Below are 25,136 nucleotides of genomic sequence, written 5' to 3'. Positions count from 1 at the left end.
AGCTAGCAAACTGACGACGCTGTTTAGAGAACAAACATAAACTGTAATTAGCTATAATTACTGTTATTAAATTTAATAAAATGTGCGCTCTGGATTATTATCAGTAAAACTGTCCTATAAATGTGTTATTAAGGAGCTGTGTGAGAAGCTAACTAGTGACCGTACCGCCAACACAGGCGGGTTGCGCGAGAGCACATCGTAATGCATTATGGGAATTGTAGTAGCAGCGGCGAAGCGGTGTTTCTCACTGGTCTTTTGTGATATTAAAATTAATTTTGCCGTGCAAATACAAGTGTATCACGCTTTGCTTGCTTGTTGAGGATATTTAGAAAGGTTTTCAAATTAATTTTAATTAGTTATAATTTAATTTCATCATGTTTTGTAAGTTCAACTCAGAATAATAGCAATAGAGTTCAGAGTTACAATGAAAGGCGGTATTTGACGTTATGAAATTTAATGTTGTTAAGGGCGAAACTCACTTTTATTAATTTTTACATGGTCATTTGGCACAAACATGTCATTTAAGATGATATGAAATCATACAGTGTAGTTAAATTACTGCTTAAACTGAAATATCAGCATTCTACATGGTCTGGGCCTCCACTTCCAGACTGTCTTCTGTGTGTGTATGTTTTTTTGGGGGGGAGGTGGGGGTGTTGAGGGGTAAAAAAAAAAAAAAGAGGGCAGGATGTTCCCGACATAGAGGGTGGTCCGTTATTTGGTCTGACTGCACAGAAACAAGAGGAAAGATGGCTGCTTTCCCGCTGCTGCTGCTGCTGAGTGCTGGAACTTTGTATACTACCTCCGCTGACGCACAAGAGGCTTATACTAAACTTCCAGAAACCCTCAAGAAAGGCGTAGATTTGGCTCTGGAGAAGCTCAACGCTCACACCGGGATCCAGAATCATTTTCTTTTCTTCAGGACTGTCACACAGTCAAACGTGGAGGTATTTGATTTGCTCGGCTGACCTGTGACCTTCAAAAGATGATGAAGATGTGTTGGAGTTGATTTTCTCGGTTCTTCTCCTTCAGGCTGAATTCAATGTGGCGTACATCTACCACAACTTCTACCTTAAAGCCACTCGATGCCAAAAAGGAACAGAGGATGCAGCAGGGTGTCAATTCAGGAACGATGTTGTAAGTTTGTGCACATAAAAAAAAACACTTGCAACAATGATGTCTTGTCCTAACTTGTTTTTATGTTTGCATCCATTCAGCCCATGATCGACTGCGCCATTTGTTACAAAACATACCAGGGAGAGATTGAGCAAGAGCCTAAACCGTACCTCAACTGTTTGCACAAACCGGCCATCACTGCGGTGGGTGCCTTTGGGTCTGCATTGCAAGAAAGCAAAAATGTCTAACTTTTCTTATTTTCCAATGGCAGGAAGTGAAAGAGAGTCGAGTGCAGCATTGCAACGGGTTGGCGTACAGCAATGGCGCCACAAATCTTCTGGCATCGACCGGGACAAATTGAATGTTGACATGTGCAACTTTATTTGTCCTTTTTGTGTACTTGTTTTGAGATTTTGGCAACATTAAAGCAGGTTTTGTTCATTATTTTGATCTGGCTATGAAAAATGCTAGTCAAAAACAGTTTAAATAGGCAACAATCCAAGTCTCAAAGTTCATAGCCACACTTCATGTATGACCTACTTTGGCCTGTTTGTTAAAAAAAAAAACACATTTATAAAATCATTTAATATTTACTATTCATTCATGGCTAATGAATGCAACGAAATACTAAAATAAAACTGATTTGAATGAATTTGCAGCAAATCATTAATTTAAAAAACAACATAAAGCACTCTTCATGTAATACCTCTTTTGTCCTCATGGGGCGATATTGAGCCGCAGTGGCAGAAAACCGGAAGTAAACAAAAGTGCATGAAAAGAAAATAAAGAACAGTATCGACGAAGGTGCGTACAAACACGAGTACTTTGTTTTTAAAACATCCAAAATCGAGATTTCAGGTGAGTAACGTATCATTTATCGACAGAGAAATTAAATAATCTGATCGCTAGCTATCTCCATCTCATGCTACGGAAGTTAGCATTTCGTAGTCGTCATTACAGAACAGTTCGCACAGAACAATGTCGAAAATGCCAATAGTACAGTTTTAAAGAACACCAACTGTTTAATAATAAATATAATAATAAATAAAGTAAATGTAAAACTTTGATTACAATCCAAACGCAGAACATTACTTTTTTTTATTTGTAATACTAGTGGACGTTCTGGGAGCATACCGCCCCCTATTGGTTTGGGGTGTAAGTGTATTATTTTTAGCATTTTTTTGTTACAACAGCAAAAAGTAAAAAAAAAAAAAAAAGTAAATACGTGCACTTACTTAAAAAAACTATTTAGATTTCCACTTTTAGTTTTAAAGAAAATAGAGGGCTGTTATTTTTTTCTTCCAATGACGTAAATCTTTGTCGATGTTGCCTGTGGTGAAAGCTTGCAATTAGTGGTTTCTTTGGTTCATTAACTAAAACCTTTGTGACTAATGTGTTTGGATGTATCCACAGGTGTTACATCATTAAAGACATTTGCTATAAGTGACCCACTTTCCCGTAAATGTACCCTCAGGGGGGGCTGGGCCCAGACAAAAGGCCCCACTTGGCCCTGTGACCTTTTGAATTGTTTTGAGGCTCCTTGTTGCACGTTGGCCTTGTTTCCAGGATGTGTCTCACTTAGCCAAGTGGGGAATAACAGTTTGTCGTGCAGCTGCATGTTTGTGAGAGTGTGTTTTTGTCAAGGCATGCCTCGGTGTGAGTCCCCTGGCAGGGGTTTCCTGGAAGAGGGAGATAAAACGTTGCTGTAGGAGCTGCCGGACGGCCATTTTTATTGAGTCCAGCAGCCATTACAGGACTTGTTTTGGACCTTGGTGTTTACTTGGGACACAAAGGGTTGTTCACCCCTCAGCGGACTTTCATTCTGAGAAAGATGGCGGTCGTGTTGAAGCTGCTACTGGTGTGTGTTGTTGGAGGAGTCGTTTTGCGGTCCGCCGAGGCCCTGACTGCTTATGAGCAGCTCCCAGACGACTTCAAGAAAGGAGTGGACCTGGCTTTAGAGCATCTCAACTCCCATGAAGGGGTGCAACACCATTTTCGCTTTCTGAGAAGTCTGGAAAAGTCAGACGTGGAGGTAACGTTGCCAGTTTGGTTTTGTTTTTTTAGTTTTTGTGTAGTTCAAGTAAAATGAAGCATTTTAATTCAATTTAACTGCATTTTTGACTTTCAAATTAATCTCATGGTGCATTCAGGGACCCTTGGTCTTTCCAGCATTGTTTTGTAAACATCAAATTTAATTATATAATTAGTATCAATCATATTTACACTATGTATGGTTCATATACAATATGACACTATTAGTAAAAAGTTGGAAAGTTCTGTATTTTTTAAGCATAAGAAAAAATTTGGAAAATTCCCGTAAAAATATTGTGATTAAGAAACACACATACATAATTATTTAAACATATTTATATATTTTTTCATTTTTGCCTATTTTTTTCAGTGATGGCGTTTCATGTCTTCCCTTTCTTTTGCAGTGTGGCTTTAACGTGAAATACTACTACCACCACTTTCAACTGAAGCCCACCAGATGTACCAAAGGAACCAATTCCACCAACGACAAATGTCCCTTCAGGGACGACCGAGTGAGAAATTAAATTCTTTTTATTTTGCGTACAAACATCTTAACTAAGTCATTAACCCTACATCCTGCTTGGCAGCCTCTGATGGACTGTGCCATGTGTTACAAGACTGAAGAAGACGGCATCAGAGCCGAGCCTGTGCCTTACATTCACTGCATCCAGAGACGTAGACTCACCCAGGTATCTCCACTCTTCATAGATTGCATGGAAAAAACTTTTGGGACACCATAATCAATTAGTAGATGCACTATAATAACATAAATTCAATCAATTCCCACAAAATATATGACAAACACATTTATGCAGGTGTCCCAATACTTTTGTTCATGTGATGTATGTCCACACAGGTAATTTTTATTAATATTATGTTGTTTATTCTTAAATTAAAGGACATGGTGACAACCAGGCAGGAGACCTGCAAACAAATGAACTACAACACAGGAGGTCTGACACTTTTAGCTGTGCAAATGTAACAAAAACACACAAAAAGAGACATAATATTTGATAAGATACTAACAAATCATAAAGTATTGTGTTGCATGCATTTGGTATTAAACGTGTAACAGCTTTTATGTGTTTTTGCCCCAAAAATGTAAGATTAATTCATTAAAAATGTAATTTCACGTGCCTGTGTTGTTATACTTCACTTTTATGCTTGATGGCGCGACACGTGCAGACGACTACCATTGTCTCCCTTGCAGCACGTGCCGAGAGCAAACTATCTTAGAGAGGTCTCACTCTCACTAAATATAAATAAAGAGGTGCTAAATATAGCGGGAGAATGGTGATTACGACACACATGTGCGATTACAACACTCCTATTTCCACTCATGACATGATCATGACATGTAAAATCGTCATCACGGACCAGCAGAACATTTCACACTTTAATGGGAATTAAACATTGAAAATGGGGCAGCAAAACAAGAGCTGCTTGTAATGTTCTGACCCTCCCAGTTAGCTAAACTGGGTCACCAAGATTACATGATAAACATATTGTACACTATTAAACAAATAACCATTTTAATTTTAATATCAGTGACCCGTGAGTGTTTAAATTCATGTTTCCACTAGATGGCAGACGAGTTGTGCTAGCTTCTACTTGACTCGACTACCGCAATCTTTAAAATGAGAGCTCAACAGCAATTCTCGCTGCAGGTGTTTGCTTGAACCTATAAGTGATTAAAAGTTTAAATCAGTTTAACACCTTAATCTGGTTTAGGTTAAAATGTTTACATTCAATTAATAGCCAGTAAGCTTGAAGTGTGTTATGGCAACTAACATTTGCAGGCGCGCTGTTTTGTACCATTACGGTAACAGTGCTCCATCTGCTCACATACACTATGTGTGGGCGATACAGCATATTTTGTTATCGAGCTGATACCGAGTGGATACAAGGCGAATATTGCCGATAAGCATACTTTGTATTTAGAATTACAATTCCCAGCGTAATTGATTACTTATTTTTAAATATTTTTAATAATTTGTTGATCGTGTTTTTTATCAAAATAAAACGGAAAAATATCAACACAGTAATTCAATTATTACAAATATCGATTTTAGCTAAAAGTAAGTCAAATAGTAAAATGGCAAAAATACGTCATTCGAATTATTTGGGAAAATAAATTGAAATATAAAGACAAATATCAACCATACAACGCTAGTATCGATCAAATACCGATATTGCTCTTTGTTTCGTTATTTGGATCGACCCACCCACTCCCTAGCACACACACACACACACACAAGGTACTGGCTTGGACAGAAGCTCACACACACACACACACACTGGGAGCTCGGCACCTATCGGCTTGGAGCATAAATTGTTCGTCCATAAAAGCCAGCGAGCCATGCAGCTACCGCATTGACTGGGAAGCTTTCCACGTCGGCGCCAAGGAACCTTCGAGCTAGCTAGGAGCGAGTGTTTAAGCTAGCAGTGTCAATTTTGTACTTCATTCCTAGCTAGCATTCCTACCTCCCAGTGTGGCTGCTATTTGCCCAAAAGGGGGTGTGGCGTTTGTCTCCACCAGGAAGAGAAACAAAGTGTTAAATCTTATTTTATCAATGTAGCCGGCTGGAGAGAGAGATAGAGAGATAGAGAGATAGAAAGAGAGATAGAGAGAGCGTCGTCCCGTGAGTATTCATCCCGCCTCCACGGCAGCGAAACAACGTAGGAAGGTGTCGGTGCTGGGGGTGGAAAAAAAGGGGGCTGTGGTTTGTCCCCAAACAGTCTGAAGATGACGATGTCCGTCCCGGAGAGGAAATCGGGATCGGAGGGGAAAGAGGAGGAGAGCGAGGATGAGAGTGAGATCTTGGAGGAGAGCCCCTGTGGACGCTGGCAGAAGCGCAAAGAACAGGTAAGGTGGGCGTGTCTACGTACGTGAGTCTTGGCACGTACGTAACGTGCGTGAGTGTGATACTTGAGTACATTTTAATACAATACACGTTGTTGTGTTTGCAAAGAAACAAAGACATTATTTTGCTAGTTTCATAATTTTCTCACTGTTTTAAGTTTACTGAAGGCAAAAATTTTGTTCCAAAAAATCTCGTTTCAGAAAACACATACGTTAAAATTCATTTAATTTTAATTAATTTTCCGGAAAAAAATTGCGTATTATTGTTGATGTTTCTGAACACACATTTATTTAATTTGTTTCCAAAAATTTTTACGTTGAGTCTTTAACATGGACAAAAACATGTTACTTGATTGTTTTTGGCGTTTCAGAAAACATATTAAATTAATATAATTTTATTCAAGTTTTCCGGAAAAAAATCGCTTATTATTTTTGATGTTTCCGAACAAATATTTGTTAAATTTATGTTCCCAAAAAATTTTACGTTGAGTCTTTAACGTGGACAAAAACATGTTACTTGATTGTTTTCGGTGTTTCAGAAAACATACGTTAAATTAATAGAATTTTAATTAAGTTTTCCGGAAAAAAAATCACGTAATTTTTTATGTTTCTGAACACACATTTGTTAAATTTATTTTCCCAAAAAATTAAACGTTGAGTCTTTAACGTGGACAAAAACACGTTACTTGATTGTTTTCGGTGTTTCAGAAAACATACGTTAAATTCATTTAATTTTAATTAATTTTCCGGAAAAAAATTGCGTATTATTGTTGATGTTTCTGAACACACATTTATTTAATTTGTTTCCAAAAATTTTTACGTTGAGTCTTTAACATGGACAAAAACATGTTACTTGATTGTTTTTGGCGTTTCAGAAAACATATTAAATTAATATAATTTTATTCAAGTTTTCCGGAAAAAAATCGCTTATTATTTTTGATGTTTCCGAACAAATATTTGTTAAATTTATGTTCCCAAAAAATTTTACGTTGAGTCTTTAACGTGGACAAAAACATGTTACTTGATTGTTTTCGGTGTTTCAGAAAACATACGTTAAATTAATAGAATTTTAATCAAGTTTTCCGGAAAAAAAATCACGTAATTTTTTATGTTTCCGAACACACATTTGTTAAATTTATTTTCCCCCAAAATTAAACGTTGAGTATTTAACGTGGACAAAAACACGTTACTTGATTGTTTTCGGTGTTTCAGAAAACATACGTTAAATTAATAGAATTTTAATTAAGTTTTCCGGAAAAAAAATCACGTAATTTTTTATGTTTCCGAACACACATTTGTTAAATTTATTTTCCCAAAAAATTTAACGTTGAGTCTTTCTAACGTGGACAAAAACACATACTCTCAATTGTCTTGACGAAAACACGTGTACAAGGTTAGCGGAAGTGAAATCTGCCTAGCAACAGATGACAAGCATAGCATTGGAGCAATTGTGACTACTTTCCTGATAGCGCTAATCATAATTCAGTACACTCCATAATGTGCGCCATACCTCACTAAACAAGCTACTAGCTGTATCGTGACTATTCCTTATCACATAGCTAGCGCGCGGGGGCCTTTTGCGACTCAGCGAGTTGAGATAAAACTTTTAACACGAAGGTTATCTCTCTTTCACACAACCCCTTTCGCCTCTGCCCATGTCACCTGACCTCGCACCGCCACGTCGGAAAGAACCCGCGGCCTTTTGCAACCCTTGCCTGGTGTTGTTCCACCTATTGATTAATTAACTATAGCGACTCCATTACTCCCCAGTCACCCCCTGCTTAGCGCATCAATAAGAGCTGCGTGTTTGATGAGGTCGTTAGATCACGTGACTCCATTTTTGAAGCATGCTTGCACGTAAACAAACATACTGTAGCTTATACACAGGGAATTATACAGTGACAAATACGCCCCCTAGTGGCTATGAGCAGTATTTGACAGTCAATTCCAGCATACATATATAGAAAGCATTATTTTCGCCTACATTTTAATAATTATACAACGCAAACCTGCGTTATTCATCGCCATCTTACTCCTGGTTTCTTTACACTCGACAAACCTGCTCCGGATCTTCTCGAAGAGCACGCATAGCCGGTAACTCAGTCAGTGTGTCAAAGTTCAAGCAGAATTCACGCTGCTTGATTTGTTATTGAGCTAGCGTATTAAAATAAACACACGTCACATGCTTCACTTGCTGGCTTAATCCCCGTGGCTCTGAAGGAAGGCCCTTTTTTTTTTTTCTTAAGGCATTTCTTTAGGCAGCTCGACAGGAAATCAATCAAAATCGGTACTATGATTGCGTGAAAGTCACCTGTCAAACATCCAGAATGGTGACATTTAGGAAAGACGGCAGGAAGCATGTCCAAATCAGATGCATGAGAATGCAAACGACCACGTGTTAGATTCCTGTGCCAATGAACGTATAGCAGTCTGTCTTTGAGGTACCGTAACAGTGATGTACTACACAAAATACTACAATCAGCCACTACTACAATCCTGGTGTGTGTTGATATGCTCTGTTTTATGACCTAGAAGTGTTTGACCCGGGCTAACATTAGATTAGATACAGCGACAAGCAGATTCCGCTGAGTCAGCATTCAAAACAAAACAGCAGCACCCGTGTGAAGATGTTGTTTACTCAGTTTCAAGCGTCACAACATGTCTCCTGACTTGCAAGAAGTTGCTTCAGATTAGGATCACAGAATAATTTCACTCGGGCCGATGTTGACGTGCAATTTCCTGTTTACTTACGCCGCGTTCCCAGCAAATTAAAGCAAAGACCAACTTTTTTGTTGACCCTAACCCTGAAGTGCAATCAAACGTGTTATTGAAGGTCCTCTGTGGTGCAAAATTAGCTATTTTTTGGTCTACATCACCCGAAATGAAAATTAATTTCATTATTTTGCCGGCTTCAGTATATCGCCATGTGTCTGTTTTCCTCGTCTCTCGCTGCCAAACATACAGGAAGTGGCTTCGCTCTACACATGGCTTTCAACGCTTTCATGGAGCGTTTCTTCCATAATACACAACAGCATGAGGGTAGAGGCGGGGCCACTAGCATACACACAACGCAGTGCAGAGAAGTAGTTTGCAATATATTGTCGTATATTTTGCCTTGTTGTATTGTGTCGTGAACTGAGCGTCCCATCGCACCCATGCTGGTCTCCTGACTCCAGACGTACAACTTTGTAATTTGTTAATATTTTTTTTTACTTTGTAAAAACGTCTCTATTATGTCTTAGTAGTATCAACATTTCAACTTCAATTCAATTTTATTTCTAGAACATTCGGCGGGACAATAAAAATGAAGCTGCGGGCGATAAATGGCCCCTGGGCCACACTTTGGAGACCACTGAGCTAACACAATGCAACCAACAGTGTGTACAATTGGAGGCAAAATGGAGTGCACTACTTGGCAGCAACCAGCAGAGGCGCTGTTGTGCTTTCTCAAGGTGCTGTCTCATTGATTGCTTCTTCGTTTGCAACGTTCCTGTCACTGCAGCCGGACATTTGCCATGTGGATGTTTTCTCAGTGTTGGAATTTCGTGTGGAATGTTTCAGAGCCGTGGCAAAAACAAATACCCACCATCAATAACAATAAGATGCATTTTACATTATTGAACATAAAAGTGGAATCAGACACTAATACATGTGTGCGGTTTGATCTGAGTGCAGTGCACGTACTGCATCTCAGCCCCCGGTGGGCGGTGCAAGACCTTGCCCTTTTTTCCTGACAGCAGCGGGCGGCGGGGTTATTGACCGTGGCCACACCCACCTTGAATGCCTTTACGTTCTTTTCAAGGCTGCGCAACACTCTAAAAGTGCATTAGAGAGCATTTACGCGCAATTGGACCGCGTCGGAGGATGTCTGGATCACAGTCATGAGACACTAATGCACAACTCTTCTGTGCCGGAAGAGCCCGCCCTGTTTTATGAATCATGGCCAGTCAAGAATCGAGCTATAAAAGGTTAGATTCCTTGTTTTGGATGAGACTAAGTTGTTATAAATGGAATATTCTTATATTTAAAGCACAGAAAAGCTATTTCCTACCTTCTAAATATCGTTTTTAACATCATTAGAGCTCTTTTGACCTGAAATAACACCCCTATATTCAATTTTTTTAGTTTTAGTTTAAGATTATTTGGGGTTTGTGTGCCTCACCAAACATTACAGCAACATTACTGACACCTAGTGACCAGTACAGAATACTACATATCATTTAGACATTTTTTTCTTAATTTAGACCAAAAAATATGTAAAAAAAAATGCTTCAATGACACTAATGCACAACTCTTCTGTGCCGGAAGAGCCCGCCCTGTTTTATGAGTCATGGCCAGTCAAGAATCGAGCTATAAAAGGTTTGATTCCTTGTTCTGGATGAGACTAAGCTGTTATAAATGGAATTTTCTTGTAGTTAGCCCATAGAAAAGCTATTTTCAACCTTCTAAATATCGTTTTTAACATCATTAGAGCTCTTTTGACCTGAAATAACACCCCTATATTCATTTTTTTTAGTTTTAGTTTAAGATTATTTGGGGTTTGTGTGCCTCCCCAAACATTACAGCAACATTACTGACACCTAGTGACCAGTACAGAATACTACATATCATTTAGACATTTTTTTCTTAATTTAGACCAAAAAATATGTAAAAAAAAATGCTTCAATGACACTAATGCACAACTCTTCTGTGCCGGAAGAGCCCGCCCTGTTTTATGAGTCATGGCCAGTCAAGAATCGAGCTATAAAAGGTTAGATTCCTTGTTCTGGATGAGACTAAGCTGTTATAAATGAAATATTCTTGTAGTTAGAGCATATAAAAGTTCTTTATGACCTTCTAAATATAGCTTTTAACATCATCAGAGCCCTATCGACCTGAAATAACACCCCTATAGTCAATTTTTTTTGTTTTAATTTAAGATTATTGGGTTTTGTGTGCCTCACCAAACATTACAGCAACTTTGCTGACATCTAGTGACCAGTGCAGAATACTACATATCACTTAGATATTTTTTTCTTAATTTAGACCAAAAAATATGTAAAAAAAAAATGCTTCAATGTTACTAAGCTGTTATAAATGGAATATTCTACAGTTTTTAACATCATCAGAGCTCTTTCGACTTGAAATAACACCCCTATAGTCAATTTTTTTTGTTTTAGTTTAAGATTATTGCGGTTTGTGTGCCTCACCAAACATTACAGCAACATTACTGACACCTAGTGACCAGTGCAGAATACTACATATCATTTAGACATTTTTTTTTTAATTTAGACCAAAAATATGGAAGATTTTGCTTCAATGCATGTATTTCTTGCCTGGTAACAGGCTGTATTAAATCAAGTAATACATTTTTTGACCTACTTGCTAACAGTAAGGAGCTACCACTTTGAAAACTGAATCAATGTCATCAATTGACGTGTGTCGACTGTGGAAAATGAAGTGTCCTATTTCCCTTTCATAAGGTCCCCACTTTGCATCGGACAACAAAGTCATCGTCTCTTAGATGTTTGGTTATCTGATAAGAGAAGCAATTTCCAGAAGGCCGATAATAACGATGCATGAATTGACGTGGACGTCGTTTTTCTCGGATGAAATAATCAAATTGTGCCACACAAGCGGAAATTGCCGTAATTGTGCTGCGGGATGGGAAAGTGACTTTGGTTATGTTGCTGCAGGCGCCCATCAATCACACACCATGGATATTATTATTATTATGATTATTATTAGTCATTTATGGGGCAGGGGTCATGTATTTGTTGTGATGTTTCAGTGCATGCATCCATGGCGTAGCGGCACGCTGCTGAAATGTACCCAGGGAATAGTCTGCGTCGCCGGGATTGCTCCGTCTCGTCGCTTGAGAGGATAAGCGCTATAAACCTCTTAGGCTGCAAACAGCTCTGAGCCCATGATGGAGAGAAGCCATTTTTTTTTTTCATTCATATCCGCCCTCCGCCGCTTGTATGGGACGCCTTCTTTAGCGAGCTGGGCTAGTTCTGCTCTAGAGAGTCTTCACACACCCTGGGAAAAAAAAGCGGTTTATCCTGCTCTACTGTGATGTTTCTTGGCTACAGACGCTGCACTGCAGTAAGACTGCTTTGTCGTTTAGCGCAGGCACAATCCCAGCACTCTATATCTTCATTTGCATTTTTTTTAAAGTAACAGGATGCAGGCCAGGTATAGGCAAGAGAAACAAAAACACCCTTTTTTCTTTTTAGGAGAACTCGTGGAACTGATGATGGTTTTCCAGGAACTGGGCTGCTGGTTAAAAAAAGGCCAATGAGCTCATGTTATACGTTTAAACTGCACGGTGACATATACACGCAAGATAATTATGTAAGGTGGAGAAAGCATAGACGGCAACTTGATAGCAGAGTTGTAAAAGGTTTTATCTTTCACGCCTGACACTTTTTTTTTTTTTTTTTTTAAACAGCCATGTGGTCGCGCCAAGTGTTTTCTTCACTTCATGTTCTCTTAGCAAAATGTAGCTGACACGCCTACAACTACTACTCAAAGCTTGCTAGTCAATTATTGAACACAGTCCAAACAAAGGTAAAGCAAGACACGTAGATATGCTAAAAAGTTAGCATCTCGGCTTTGAGATATGATGATTTTTTTTTTTGCACATTTTTGTTGTTGTTCATTTTACAAATGGACTAAATTAATTAATCAATTAACTGAATTAATGAACTGAATTAATCTTACGAAATTCATATTTTTGGCAATGTTATACATTCATCCCCATAATATTTTGACTTTATTTTCATAAATTATAACTTTTTTCTCAACCTAATATAACCCCCAAAATTACAACTTTATTATTATTATTATTATTTTTCATATGACAAAAATCTTTTTTTATTTAATGTTATTTTTCCCCTTAATATTACGGGTTTATTCTAGTAAAATCACAACTGGATTATGACTTTTTTTCATTCCCATAATTTTTGACTTTATTTTCATAAATTATAACTTTTTTTCCCCCCAAAAATTACAACTTTATTTTGTTTTATTTCTCATATTACGACAAAAAAAACATATTTTTTTCTTTAATGTTATTTTTCCTCTTAATATTACAGGTTTATTTTAGTAAAATCACAACTTGATTATGACTTTTTTTCATCCCCATAATATTTTGACTTTTTTTTCATAAATTATAACTTTTTTCACCCCAAAATTACAAGTTTATTTTGTTTTATTTCACATATTATGACTAAAAAACTACTTTAAAAAAATTCTTTAATGTTTCCACTCTATGCTGCTTATTTTTCCCTCTTAATATTACAGGTTTATTTTTGTAAAATCACAGCTGTATTATGACTTTTTTTATCCCCATAATATTTTGACTTAAATTATAACTTATAACTCCCCCCCCCCAAAAATTTATTTTGTGTTATTTCTGATGTTATGACTAAAAAAACAACATATTTTTTTTCTTTAATGTTTCAAAAAATAAGAAATATTTCAACTTTATGCTCCTAAAATCATGTTATTTGTCTTCATAATATCAACATGAAATGAGGACGTTATTCTTGTAAAATAACTGCTGATTTTTCTATTTTTGCATTTTTAAAAATGTGCTGGGGGGGGCATAAAAAGCCAGCCAGCAGCCCCCAGCCTGCACTTTGGACACCCCAGATTTAACCCAGGAATGACTGAAGCAATGAAACAAGCCAGCAACTTAATATCAAGCTCCTTTGTTTACATGTGACTGCACCTAGTAAGGACCCAACTGAGATCTTTCTGATTTCCCAGCCGCCTTGAATGCACTACAGCAGGGCAACACTGACTGCAAGGCAAACAGCAGGGCGGCGCCACACTCACTTTATTTATGTAGTCGGCGTTAACAAGGACTCTTATCAAGTGTGGAAATAAGTCAAGAATCACGGCTCTGACCTTGTGGGCTCGTTTGATTGGTGGAAGCAGAGGGGTGTGACTGTGGAGTTAAACAGATGTTTATTGGCTGTGGTGCAAAGGTATCCGGATCGTCAGGTGGATCCGTGTCCTGCAGGCTAATGGCAGATTAAAAACCTCATTTCTCAAGAGGAGTGAGCTCACAAAGGGTGAAACTCTTACATAACAAGGCTTGCTATGCGCGTCACGTCCCGGTCGGTCGGTCGGCCGGCTGGCGCAGCTCGCCACGCTTTCAATGCGCCCCTCCCTCGCCTGCCGTCGTCACGTTGATAATAGGAAGGAGGACGGCTGCGGTAACCTCGGCAAACATGACATCTGATTGTCTGGTGAAGGCGACACTGGAACGGGAAAATGAAGATGTGATGAGAACCGAGCCCCGTCGACCCCCATGTGACCTTGTCTGTAATGTCGCAACGCCATTGGCTGCCGACGTCACAATAAACATTCATACCCATATCTGATCCTAAACACACCGTAACAAACTATAGCTCATATCGTTGTTACCGCTGGACTACCCAGCATGCCTTGCTGCACTTGTAAATAACTGTTTCAGCTCTAGACTTATATGGATGGGTTGTGTTTTCGTTGCACCGTGAGCAAGCCACCACAGGAAGTACCAAAGCCAACAACATGATATTGTGGCTACCACACTGCTTATTACAAGTGAAAGGGGGTGTTATTTCATTTTTAGAGGGCTCTAATAATGTTCGAAACCCTATTTAGAAGGTCTAACATGTTATTGTGTCTACAGCACTCCTTATTACAGGTGAAAGGGGGTGTTATTTCATTTTTAGAGGGCTCTAATCATGTTTGAAACCCTATTTAGAAGGTCTAACATGTTATTGTGTCTACCCCACTGCTTATTACAGTTGTAAAAGAGGTGTTATTTCATTTTTAGAGGGCTCTAATAATGTTCGAAACCCTATTTAGAAGGTCTAACATGTTATTGTGTCTACCGCACTGCTTATTACAAGTGAAAGGGGGTGTTATTTCATTTTTAGAGGGCTCTAATAATGTTTAAAACCCTATTTAGAAGGTCTAGCATGTTATTGTGTCTACCGCACTACTTATTACAGTCATAAAGGGGGTGTTATTTCATTTTTAGAGGGCTCTAATAATGTTTAAAACCCTATTTAGAAGGTCTAGCATGTTATTGTGTCTACAGCACTCCTTATTACAGGTGAAAGGGGGTGTTATTTTATCTTTAGAGGGCTCTAATCATGTTTAAAACCCTATTTAAAAGGTCTAACATGTTATTGTGTTTACCGCACTGCTTATTACAGTTGTAAAGGGGGTGTTATTTCATTTTTAGAGGGCTCTAATAATTTTTGAAACCCTATTTAGAAGGTCTAACATGTTATTGTTTCTACCGCACTGCTATTACAAGTGAAAGGGGGTGTTATTTCATCTTTAGAGGGCTCTAATCATGTTGAAAACCCTATTTAGAAGGTCTAACAAGGAAAATATTAAATTTATACATCAGGAATCTCACTCATCACGGGCAGGTTTGGGATCAGTTGACCGCCATTCATTCTAAACTTAATTAAACTGACCTGGCAGGAAGACTAGCGTCCATGGCGGATGACATGTCATTCATCACATTTAAATTAGGAAAGGTGCATTTAATATTTGGTGTCATCTTGTTATGTCATCACGCTGAAACACACACACACACACACACATGCTTTATTGCGATAGGTTGGGAGTCGTACATGTGACATCTCGGGGCTGTAGACGGTTAGAGTGAGAGAGAGTGTGTGTTGCTGGCTGGCGAAGGTCAGTAAGCGGTCAGTGGCTCAGGGCGCTGGCACTGGCGGGACATGGCGAGGAGGCGGGACCGAGCCCAGCAATGAGGGCACTAGCGTACAAAGTAAATATCTCCTGTAGTAAAGTATCTTTCCACTATCGCATACAGCACACATAAAGACAAAGCACTTGAACGCATCATTTCAGCCTCATTTGCGTACACCCGTTGTCTGGCATCCATGAAATATTTATGCGACGTGGGGGGCCGGCTCGTGGGTGGAAGGACGAGGACGGCTGGCGATGGCGTATGCAAACGAGTGGGCCACAAGGCCGGCCGTCACCACTGCGACTCTCAGACAAAGATCTTCTTTCATTTATCGCCGTGACAACCGCATACGCTTTAGCTAAGTGTGCATTGCATATAATACACAAGGCTAAGATGCACTTTCCGCTAATGTTGATATTTAATGAACACCTAAGCCACCGCTTCGGGATATTTTGGTAATTTTTTCCCCCAGGAATTTACCCCCTGAGTGGCCTTCTTGATGCGCCTCTCCTGTTATTTTTACCTGCTTTTTCCCTCTCACGGCTTTGGAGCTGTTTATTTTCCCTCCTGTACTTTCAATAGTTTCAAGTCAAGCCTTTTACTTATCGTCAGCGGATTTCTGACACGGGTTGGCAAAGACCTTGTATGGATTCTCGTGTCCTTATGAGAACCACAGCTTTCTGGTTTTGGCTCTAAAGGTTGCATGTTCTTGCTGGACTTGATTAGAGATAACATTGGCAAATTTTGGAGTAAATACATCAATGAAATAATAAAAAGTATATATATTCAAAATAAAAAAATACCTAATTAAAAGTGTAAATAAATAAACATGACACAAATAAAATTATTTTAAAAATATTAATAAATAAATAATAATATATGAAAATAAATAATAAGAAAACAACTCAAATACATGTAAAAAATAATAAATGTAAATAATAATTACTTCCATAAAATGACTTAAATTAAATTGTAAAAAATAAATTACAAAAAAAATACAATGAATATAAATGATAATGACTTGAATAAAAGTGTAAATAATTTAAACAAAATACAAATACAAAAATTTATAAAATAAAAGTATAAAGATAATAATAACAATAAGTGTCTAAAAAAGTGTAGAAGTGTATAAAAAAGACTTCAAGTTAAAGAAAAAAGACAAACAAAAGTTAAAAAAATAAATATAATTACTTATTATAATTACTTAAAAGTTAAAACAATATAAACAAATAATAAAAATAACTTAAAAGTGTAAAAAATATAAAATAAATACAATAAATAAAATAACTCAAAGTAAAATTAATAAAAATGGAAAATGACTTCAATAAAAGCGTAAAGATTAAATAATAAAAATAAAATGACAGAAATTGTAAAGAAGACAAATACCTAAATAAACATGTAAACAATAACCACAACAATAAAAAGGAGTGAAATAAGAGTGACCATTGGAAAACATGGCTCCCAGTTGGAGACCATCTAAGAAGTCCTTATTTAGCACAGTAGTTAGTGTTGTTGCGACACGAATCCAGCGACTCTAAATCCCTCTACCGTCTCCCTGACGCCAGCCAATCTGATCCCAGGACTTGTTTACCCCTCTTAGGCTTCCACGGCCATGCAACAGAACACCGCCGCCCTCAAACGCCTCAAACTGTGTACTACGAGTGTTTCTCAACATCTCCACAAAGTAAACAGCCGAGCCCCTTGACGTCTGAAGCCAAGTGTCACGATTGCACCCTGGCAGCTTTTCAGGGGAAGGAATCCCCTGCCCCCCCTAGCCCGCCCCCGTTGCCTGCCAGTCCAGTTCCGGATCTGTAACACCGCTAATCAGATTATCATCTCCCAGTGAGTTGCATTCGGGTGTATTGTCTGCAAAAGGAACCACTCTGAAAAACAACCACTAAGAAACAAACATAACCTCCTTAGGGGACGGAACGAGAGAATTAATAGCAGACTTTAGCGGTTCCTGTGGTCTGCTGGCTGACCCCCCCCCCCCCCCCCCCCCAATGCCGAACAATCGCTCTCCTGTTGAGCTGCACACTGAAAGCTGTTTCATCGCCGTCGAGCGGCGCGGCGTGCGCGGTGACATCATGAAGGCCGATCTCTGTGCCGTTTATCAATGCCTAGCATTTAGTGCTAATGGCGGGTGTCGGGAGAGTGATCTGCCGCCACCCTGTTGACGTAAACGCCGGGGCTGTCATTTTGATGCTGCGGCGATGACGGTAATGATAGAGTAGTTTCTAAATCAGACATCAGCAGAGTGATCACACATCGGCGGGCCTGATTCATGAGCACATAAACGGTTTGAACGATATAACCGAAGGGTACTTAAGAAAGATCCCAGGGGGTCACCAGCAGAAAGGGAACTTGTTTATTATTTGACGTGAGGCAGCTTCTCATTTTCTGATAGAAATGCATGAATAATAATAATAAGAAATGATTATCCGTTCATTTATTGAAATGAAGCGGGATTACCGGGAATTAGAGGTCTTGCACCAGGAACAGGAAACGGCGGGAGGTCAGCCCTTCTGAATATGATGTAATGAGCAACGTTAGGGGTGCAAGTGAACCAAAATGAACAGAAATGTTATATTTATGGGCTGCACGGCGGTCGAGTGGTTAGCGCGCAGACCTCACAGCTAGGAGACCAGGGTTTAATTCCACCCTCGGCCATCTCATGTGCAGAGTTTGGATGTTCTCCCGGTGCATGCGTGGGTTTTTTCCGGGTACTCCGGTTTCCTCCCACATTCCAAAAACATGCTAGGTTAATTAGCGACTTCAAATTGTCCATAGGTATGAATGTGAGTGTGAATGGTTGTTTGTCTATATGTGCCCTGTGATTGGCTGGCCACCAGTCCAGGGTGTACCCCGCCTCTCGCCCAAAGATGGCTGGGATAGGCTCCAGCACTCCCCGCGACCCTTGTGAGGATAAGCAATAGAAAATGAATGAATGAATGAATGTATTTATGCCCCCTGCAGGTGAGCCAAGGTAATGTCCCAGGTGTGGAGAGCGCCTCCCTGGCCATGGACACCGAGGAGGGTGTGGAAGTGGTGTGGAACGAGGTGCTTTTCTCAGATAAGAAGGTCTTCAAAGCACAGGAGGTACAAAAAAAAGTATTTTGTTTTGTTTTATTTACTCAGATATCCAGCGGGCTACATCGTGGTCGTCTGTTATGCATCTTCAGCAATATTGTCAATTTTTTTTGTGTGCTGTATAGGAGAAGATCAAGGAGATGTTTGAGAACCTGATGCAGGTGGAACACCCCAACATCGTCAAGTTCCACAAGTACTGGCTGGACATGAAGGAGAGTCAGGCTCGGGTAGGCCTCCTTTTCTGGTCTTCATCTACGTCAGGGGTCTCAAACTCAATTTACCGGGGGGCCACTGGAGCTAGGGTTCCAAAAAAAAAAACAACGCATTTATTAAAAACAGAAAAATATACAAACTTTTTCAGTGCTTTGGTTCTGATTTTCTACAATAAAAGCTCTGATAAAACATTCCACTGTTCTCAAATATCTTAATTTTTATTTTTCTGCACAAAATAAGATGAAAAATAAATAAACAAATCAAGAATAAAGAAAATCAATCAGTAATAAATAAATATAATAATAATAATAATAAAACGGCAAATAATAAAAACTTAAGAAACCACATATAGTTGGTGGGTAGATTAAAATGAACAAAGCATTATTAGAGCCCTGTAGACATGACAAAACACGACTATAGTCACATTTATACTCTTTTTATTTACAACATATTGCGCAACTGCAGGGTCTTGAGACACATGCTAACTCGCAAACTAGAGAGCTAGCGACCTAAACGGTAGCCTTCAAGTTATTTCCTTTAAACTTAAATAGCCAAAAAATTACCACTTCCACACGGATAGGGAGGATAACTATTAACAGTTATTTAACCTTTAACATGAACATGAATCAAACGTAATAATTTTTTCTGGGTACATGATACCATATAACATTAAACTTTCATATCAAGGCAGGGGCCTCAAACTGGTGTCCTGAGGGACACATTTGGCCCGCGGGCCGCGTGTTTGAGACCCCTGATCTACGTAGATGTGTCCGGCATTGAACCGTACACCCTTTTCAGGTCATCTTCATCACTGAATACATGTCGTCGGGCAGCCTCAAGCAGTTTCTGAAGAAAACCAAGAAGAACCACAAGACCATGAATGTGAAGGTCAGTGCTGGTTCTCATCACAGCATGTTTTAAACTGGATTAGTGGTTATGTAACGCGGCAGCCTGATGGTTCACCCATCGAGCAACGCTTTGAAACCTTCTGTCTGCCTGTCGAAATAATGCTGACTATTTCGCTGAAATTTATGTTGTGTTTTAGGCCTGGAAAAGATGGTGCACACAGATTCTCTCTGCCCTCAGGTACTGGATCATCCTTTTTTCTTAACGGCAGTGCTCAGCAACCTATATTTATGTATTTTTAATTTTTTTTTAGTTATCTGCACTCTTGCGATCCACCAATAATCCACGGAAACCTGACTTGTGACACCATCTTCATCCAGCACAACGGACTCATCAAGATCGGCTCAGGTGTGACCCCTGCTGGGCTTTACATGCCACTACAGCATGATTATCCAAATATACTGATGTTCATTTGTATATAATTCTTTTTCCGCAGTGTGGCATCGACTGTTTGTGAATGGTAAGGTGATTTGTTCTGCTTCTTTTTATTAATATTTAGGAATTTACTGTGACGTAGTGATTAATATTAATTAAGTTTTTCTTTTTTTTCACAGTATTCCCGGACGCCAACGTTCAGGGAAAGGGGAGGCAGCATCGTGACGAGCAGCGGAATCTTCATTTTTTTGCACCAGAATATGGAAGTACGTTTAATGGAGTATAATGTTTCCTTCTCGTATGTTCTCGCCTTATTCCTCTTTTGTGCTTCCAGCCGGTGAAGATGACTATGCCATCGACATATTTTCCTTCGGTATTTGTGCTCTGGAGGTGAGAAAAGTGTCGCCTGAAAAGTGTTGCCGGTGTGTTAATGGATTATTTCAACCACTAGATGGCAGTGTTGGAGATCCAGGCCAATGGGGATGCTGCCGTGTCCAAGGAAGCCATCGTGAATGCGGGTCAATCCCTTGAAGATCCTCTCATGAGAGTGAGTTGAGTTTCCGCTCATCATCTTGTAGTAGTCGGAATCACATGGAGATCCATGCCGGTTGTGTCGCTCCCGGCAGGAGTTCACTCAGTCATGTCTGCGTCATGACGCCAAGCTCCGTCCTACCGCCCACGACCTTCTATTCCACCGGGTCCTGTTTGAGGTCCACTCCCTCAAACTGCTCGCCGCCCACTGCCTCATTAACAACCAGTGTGAGTCTCCTTCTCTTGTGTGATCCCTGCTTCAGTAAGCACTTCTCGTATTGAAGTTTTAACCGTTTGTGTGGACAGACTTGCTTCCCGAAAACTGCGTGGAGGAGAGAACCAAGTCCTTTGACCCCAACGCTGTCATGGCAGAGATCAAGCATGAAGACAGGCTGGGAGTTCAGCTAAAGTAAAAATCAAGCACCCTGGTATTTTTGGCAACGTGTAAAGATCACATATCGCTTGGAGTCCAGCGCTAACCGTGCTTATTTAATTTCCGACAGGTATTCCCATGTGTCCCCTTTGGAATTGGATAAGTTTCTAGAGGATGTGAAGTGAGTATTACAACCAGGTTGTGTACATGATGGCGCCATCAAAGGAGCCTCGATGTTAAACATTTTGTTCTTTCAGGAATGGGATTTACCCCTTGATGAACTTTGCCTCATCTCGGCCACACCCCGTCCCCCGCGCCCTCTCCTTGTCTCAGGAGCAGGTGGAGACGGTCAAGACGCCCACTCCTGAACCCCAGGAGATGGAAACCAGGAAGGTAAGCGGTTTCAGCACACAGTCATATTACCTTCAATTCCCATGTGTAAGCTACGCCGACTAAATTTAGAGAAAAAATTATATTGTGGAACAAACGAGTCAGTGAGAACCAGTCGGCTCTATATTTGACATGAATCAATCATGAGCTATGGAAAAACACAACAAGCTTGTCAGAGGGAGACTGACGTCATCGCAGCACCCAATGAATGTTTTGGTCAGGCGCAATTCCTTAAAATGATGCAGTTTTCTAAACTTATATTGGTACGTGTTTGCATATTTTGTCAGGTGCACTTTTTTTTTTGGTGTTAAGTTGCCGTGTGATGAATTTAGTGCTGTTCCTGGAGAAATGACACTGTGAATCAGACTCATGTTTTGGTACCGTTGTACTGTTTTCTTGTGCGATTTGCACAGTATTTAAACCACTAATTAGTTGTATATTTGTCAGGTGCACTTTTTTTTGGTGTTAAGTTGCCGTGTGATGAATTTAGTGCTGTTCCTGGAGAGATGACACTAAATCAGACTCATGTTTTGGTACCGTTGTACTGTTTCCTTGTGCGATTTGCACAGTATTTAAACTACTAATTAGTTGTATATTTGTCAGGTGCACTTTTTTTTGGTGTTAAGTTGCCGTGTGATGAATTTAGTGCTGTTCCTGGAGAAATGACACTGTGAATCAGACTCATGTTTTGGTACCGTTGTACTGTTTCCTTGTGCGATTTGCACAGTATTTAAACCACTAATTAGTTGTATATTTGTCAGGTGCACTTTTTTTTGGTGTTAAGTTGCCGTGTGATGAATTTAGTGCTGTTCCTGGAGAGATGACACTAAATCAGACTCATGTTTTGGTACCGTTGTACTGTTTCCTCGTGTGATTTGCACAGTATTTAAACTACTAAGTAGTTGTTTATTTGTCAGGCGCACCTTTTTTTTGTGTTAAGTTGCCGTGTGATGAATTTAGTGCTGTTCTTGGAGAGATGACACTGTCAAACTACTAATTAGTAGTTGTTCTAAAGTAAAGGGTATTTAACCATGTATTAGCCGCAGCGGCTTATATACACTGGAATTTACGGTAGTGGCGTCTTATTTTTATGCCAATATCAACCATCCCTGATGTTTGTATTGTTCCAACATCACTTGTACTCTCATCCATACAAACTTTGAGGGTGTTTTGACTGATTATTTAAAGCGACAGCCTTTTAAAAGACGTGTTACTGACTTTTTTTCCAGGTGGTTCAGATGCATTGTAACCTGGAGTCCAATGACGAAGGGACCAAAACTCATGTGAGTCAGGTAGTACATTCCTGTAAGGCTCCCCTATAGGGCTCCATGTTGAATCCACATGATTATATCTTCCTTTCAAGTGAAGGGGTGATGAATAAAGGTGAGCTCAGTTTAATCCTGACTTTTTAATCTCTTTTCGTAGCTGTCTTTATTCCTCAAGATGGACGATAAACTTCACCGGCAGCTTAGCTGTGACATCCTTCCAAGTAGGTTTACCGCTACTGTTTCGTGTTTTTCATAATTGAGTAATCTTACCTTAATATTCTCTTTTCAGCCGACACTTCCAAAGACCTTGCAAGTGAACTTGTCCACTACGCCTTCATAAATGAGGTACATTTATTTGGAAGACCAGCGAAAAATAAAATAAAGCCGGTGTTGATGGAGGTGTTTTTGTTTTGTGTCGTGAAGGAGGACATCGAGAAGGTGGCGGGGTTCCTGGAAGACGCGATCAATCGACACAGAGTACGAGCACTGGCCACCGGGAGCACAATGTGATAGAGGGGTAACGGCAGCGGGTGAACCCAGACAAATGGACGGAGAAGGGTAATAGGGGGGTGTTCGAAGGGCCTGGTGTGGCATCCCACAACCCGAAATGGAAGAATGCTGGATCTCGGGGTGGTGTGTGTGAAAATCACAGACGACTAAAGGAAGCAAAGGGAACAGAAGGCACCGCTTGTCGCAGGACCAGATGCATCATCAAAACAGTGAAAGATCGACAAAAGCCGCTTCCCCGAAAAAGGGCTCGTCTGCCTTAACATGTCGGCAACTTTTCCATAATGCCTCTTTTTCCGGTGTGGTTTATTTGACTTGCAAACGCAGCAGCCGTCTTTTCAAACGAATGTTTAAGCACGCATCGTTTTGCACTCTAGCCCAGTTTACTTTCTAATCTCCATTTTTATTAGTTTTGTCGATTCTCCATCCACCCTACAGTTATTCAGTGGACTTATTTATTTCGCTTTTACTGTGAAGCATTGCACAAGACGTCTTTATTTGTTGTTTTTTTTTTTGTTTATTTGCGCTATAATATCTTTTTAACGTGCAAAGTAACATACCTCACTGCACTCCTTGGCTCAAAGGTTACTTCTCCCAAACGAGCAACGAGCGACGATGCCTGTCTTTTAGCCTGTAGTGCTCTTAAAGAGGGTTTCCCCTCTGTCAAATTATTGTTCTGAATGCCAAAGACTTGCAAAAGTGCCTGATACGGCAGTGTTCTTTGGACTAAAACAAATTCCTACAAAAACGGCATCCAAGCTAATTGATTAATTTGGACTGTACCGTGGAAGCCAGATCTCGATTGTGTGCGATTGTGCAAAGTCAAATGAGCGTCTGAATGTGCAAATGAACCTTAGCTTTGACGCCCATCTCGCTAAGAGTTGCAGATTTTGTACATTGGGTGTAAATATCAGTGGATCATCTCCTGCAGCTTTTATTTGACAGTTTTAGTTCACCATAACAAGACAAAAATCATGTTTTTCCCTGAATCTGTTCCATTATTGTCTTAATTCCGTGTAGGGGTGTCATGAAGTACAAATCTGCCCAAATATTATTTGAATATGTAGCATTAGTACTACCTGTATGCAGAACATGTAGTGTAGGCTGTAGAAAAAAATACAAAAACATAATATCTGAGTATAAATAAGAAATATTTTTAATTCTACAATCACACCCACACTTATCAGATCGGTCCATACTGCAAAGGATTAAATTAGACATTAAATGTTTGTGGCTTGTCTATAGTCTTTTTACTCTACGGATTCATTATTTTATTCCAAACTGCTGTACAATGGTTGCTTCAAGTTTTACTTTGCTTATCGGTGTTTCTCTGCAGACAAAGAGTCCAATATCTTCCCAGATATTCACCTTCTATATAGGCTGTGCAGTACATATTTGTGGCTTTATAGGGGGTTTACTATGGATCCAGTTCCAATGTGAAACAGTGCCACTTCTCGCTCTTTTTATGATCTTGTCAGCTGCATGTCTTAAAAGCCTGCGACCATTCAAAAGTTTGCCTTTGACGGTAACAATTCGGTTGCAGAGCGGAAGGGGTCTGATGAAGAAAATGAATGTTTAAATTCTCGCAAACATTGTAGGAAATAATAATTATTATTGGTCTTATTTTGTCAAATTGACTTTGAACCGTGATTCTGTTGAATGAAACTTGCCTTTGGATATGTGTTCTACTTCAGCATTTGTAAAATAAACAAAAAAATTGTAGCAATGGCAATGAAATAAATAAAAGTATGTGACAAACTGATTGTGTTT

General features: G+C 39.5%; 3 protein-coding genes across 4 annotated transcripts; all 3 read left to right on the top strand.

The window, feature by feature from the left end:
* Positions 1–733: 733 nt before the first annotated feature.
* Positions 734–1,768, top strand: LOC144899568 (uncharacterized). The gene is made up of 4 exons (XM_078792387.1): positions 734–947; positions 1,033–1,137; positions 1,218–1,319; positions 1,388–1,768. Exons 1-4 carry the CDS (start codon positions 750–752, stop codon positions 1,475–1,477), a joined length of 495 nt encoding a protein of 164 aa, XP_078648513.1. The 5' UTR covers positions 734–749; the 3' UTR covers positions 1,478–1,768.
* Positions 1,769–2,720: 952 nt separating this feature from the next.
* Positions 2,721–4,226, top strand: LOC144899567 (uncharacterized). Its single transcript, XM_078792386.1, has 4 exons — positions 2,721–3,148; positions 3,552–3,659; positions 3,735–3,836; positions 4,046–4,226. Exons 1-4 carry the CDS (start codon positions 2,948–2,950, stop codon positions 4,127–4,129), a joined length of 495 nt encoding a protein of 164 aa, XP_078648512.1. The 5' UTR covers positions 2,721–2,947; the 3' UTR covers positions 4,130–4,226.
* Positions 4,227–5,421: 1,195 nt separating this feature from the next.
* Positions 5,422–25,128, top strand: nrbp2b (nuclear receptor binding protein 2b). Of its 2 annotated transcripts, none has more exons than XM_058060775.2 (18): positions 5,422–6,013; positions 18,690–18,812; positions 18,929–19,030; positions 19,815–19,904; positions 20,062–20,102; positions 20,176–20,270; positions 20,359–20,382; positions 20,477–20,563; positions 20,632–20,687; positions 20,749–20,844; positions 20,924–21,056; positions 21,135–21,237; positions 21,332–21,382; positions 21,459–21,594; positions 22,821–22,874; positions 23,017–23,080; positions 23,149–23,204; positions 23,283–25,128. In XM_058060775.2, exons 1-18 carry the CDS (start codon positions 5,894–5,896, stop codon positions 23,367–23,369), a joined length of 1,518 nt encoding a protein of 505 aa, XP_057916758.2. In that variant the 5' UTR covers positions 5,422–5,893; the 3' UTR covers positions 23,370–25,128. The 2 variants fall into 2 exon arrangements, with proteins under 2 accessions (XP_057916758.2, XP_057916757.2); XM_058060774.2 differs by having other exon boundaries at positions 22,821–22,883.
* The last annotated feature ends 8 nt before the right edge of the window (positions 25,129–25,136 follow it).

The sequence above is a fragment of the Doryrhamphus excisus genome, linkage group LG7, assembly GCF_037039965.1.
Source record: "Doryrhamphus excisus strain RoL-2023G ecotype Guam linkage group LG7, RoL_Dexc_Guam_v1.1, whole genome shotgun sequence".
Taxonomy (NCBI): Eukaryota; Metazoa; Chordata; class Actinopteri; order Syngnathiformes; family Syngnathidae; genus Doryrhamphus; species Doryrhamphus excisus.
This window is presented reverse-complemented; position numbering and strand designations above follow the sequence as displayed.

Coding starts and splice junctions, on each gene's coding strand:
- LOC144899568 (XM_078792387.1), top strand. CDS start 750: ATGGCTGCTTTCCCGCTGCTGCTGCTGCTGAGTGCTGGAACTTTGTAT. Junction 1,138..1,217: donor GTCAATTCAGGAACGATGTT/GTAAGTTTGTGC, acceptor GCATCCATTCAG/CCCATGATCGACTGCGCCAT. Junction 1,320..1,387: donor ACAAACCGGCCATCACTGCG/GTGGGTGCCTTT, acceptor TTCCAATGGCAG/GAAGTGAAAGAGAGTCGAGT.
- LOC144899567 (XM_078792386.1), top strand. CDS start 2,948: ATGGCGGTCGTGTTGAAGCTGCTACTGGTGTGTGTTGTTGGAGGAGTC. Junction 3,149..3,551: donor TGGAAAAGTCAGACGTGGAG/GTAACGTTGCCA, acceptor TTTCTTTTGCAG/TGTGGCTTTAACGTGAAATA. Junction 3,837..4,045: donor AGAGACGTAGACTCACCCAG/GTATCTCCACTC, acceptor CTTAAATTAAAG/GACATGGTGACAACCAGGCA.
- nrbp2b (XM_058060774.2), top strand. CDS start 5,894: ATGACGATGTCCGTCCCGGAGAGGAAATCGGGATCGGAGGGGAAAGAG. Junction 21,238..21,331: donor AGGCTGGGAGTTCAGCTAAA/GTAAAAATCAAG, acceptor AATTTCCGACAG/GTATTCCCATGTGTCCCCTT. Junction 23,205..23,282: donor ACTACGCCTTCATAAATGAG/GTACATTTATTT, acceptor TGTGTCGTGAAG/GAGGACATCGAGAAGGTGGC.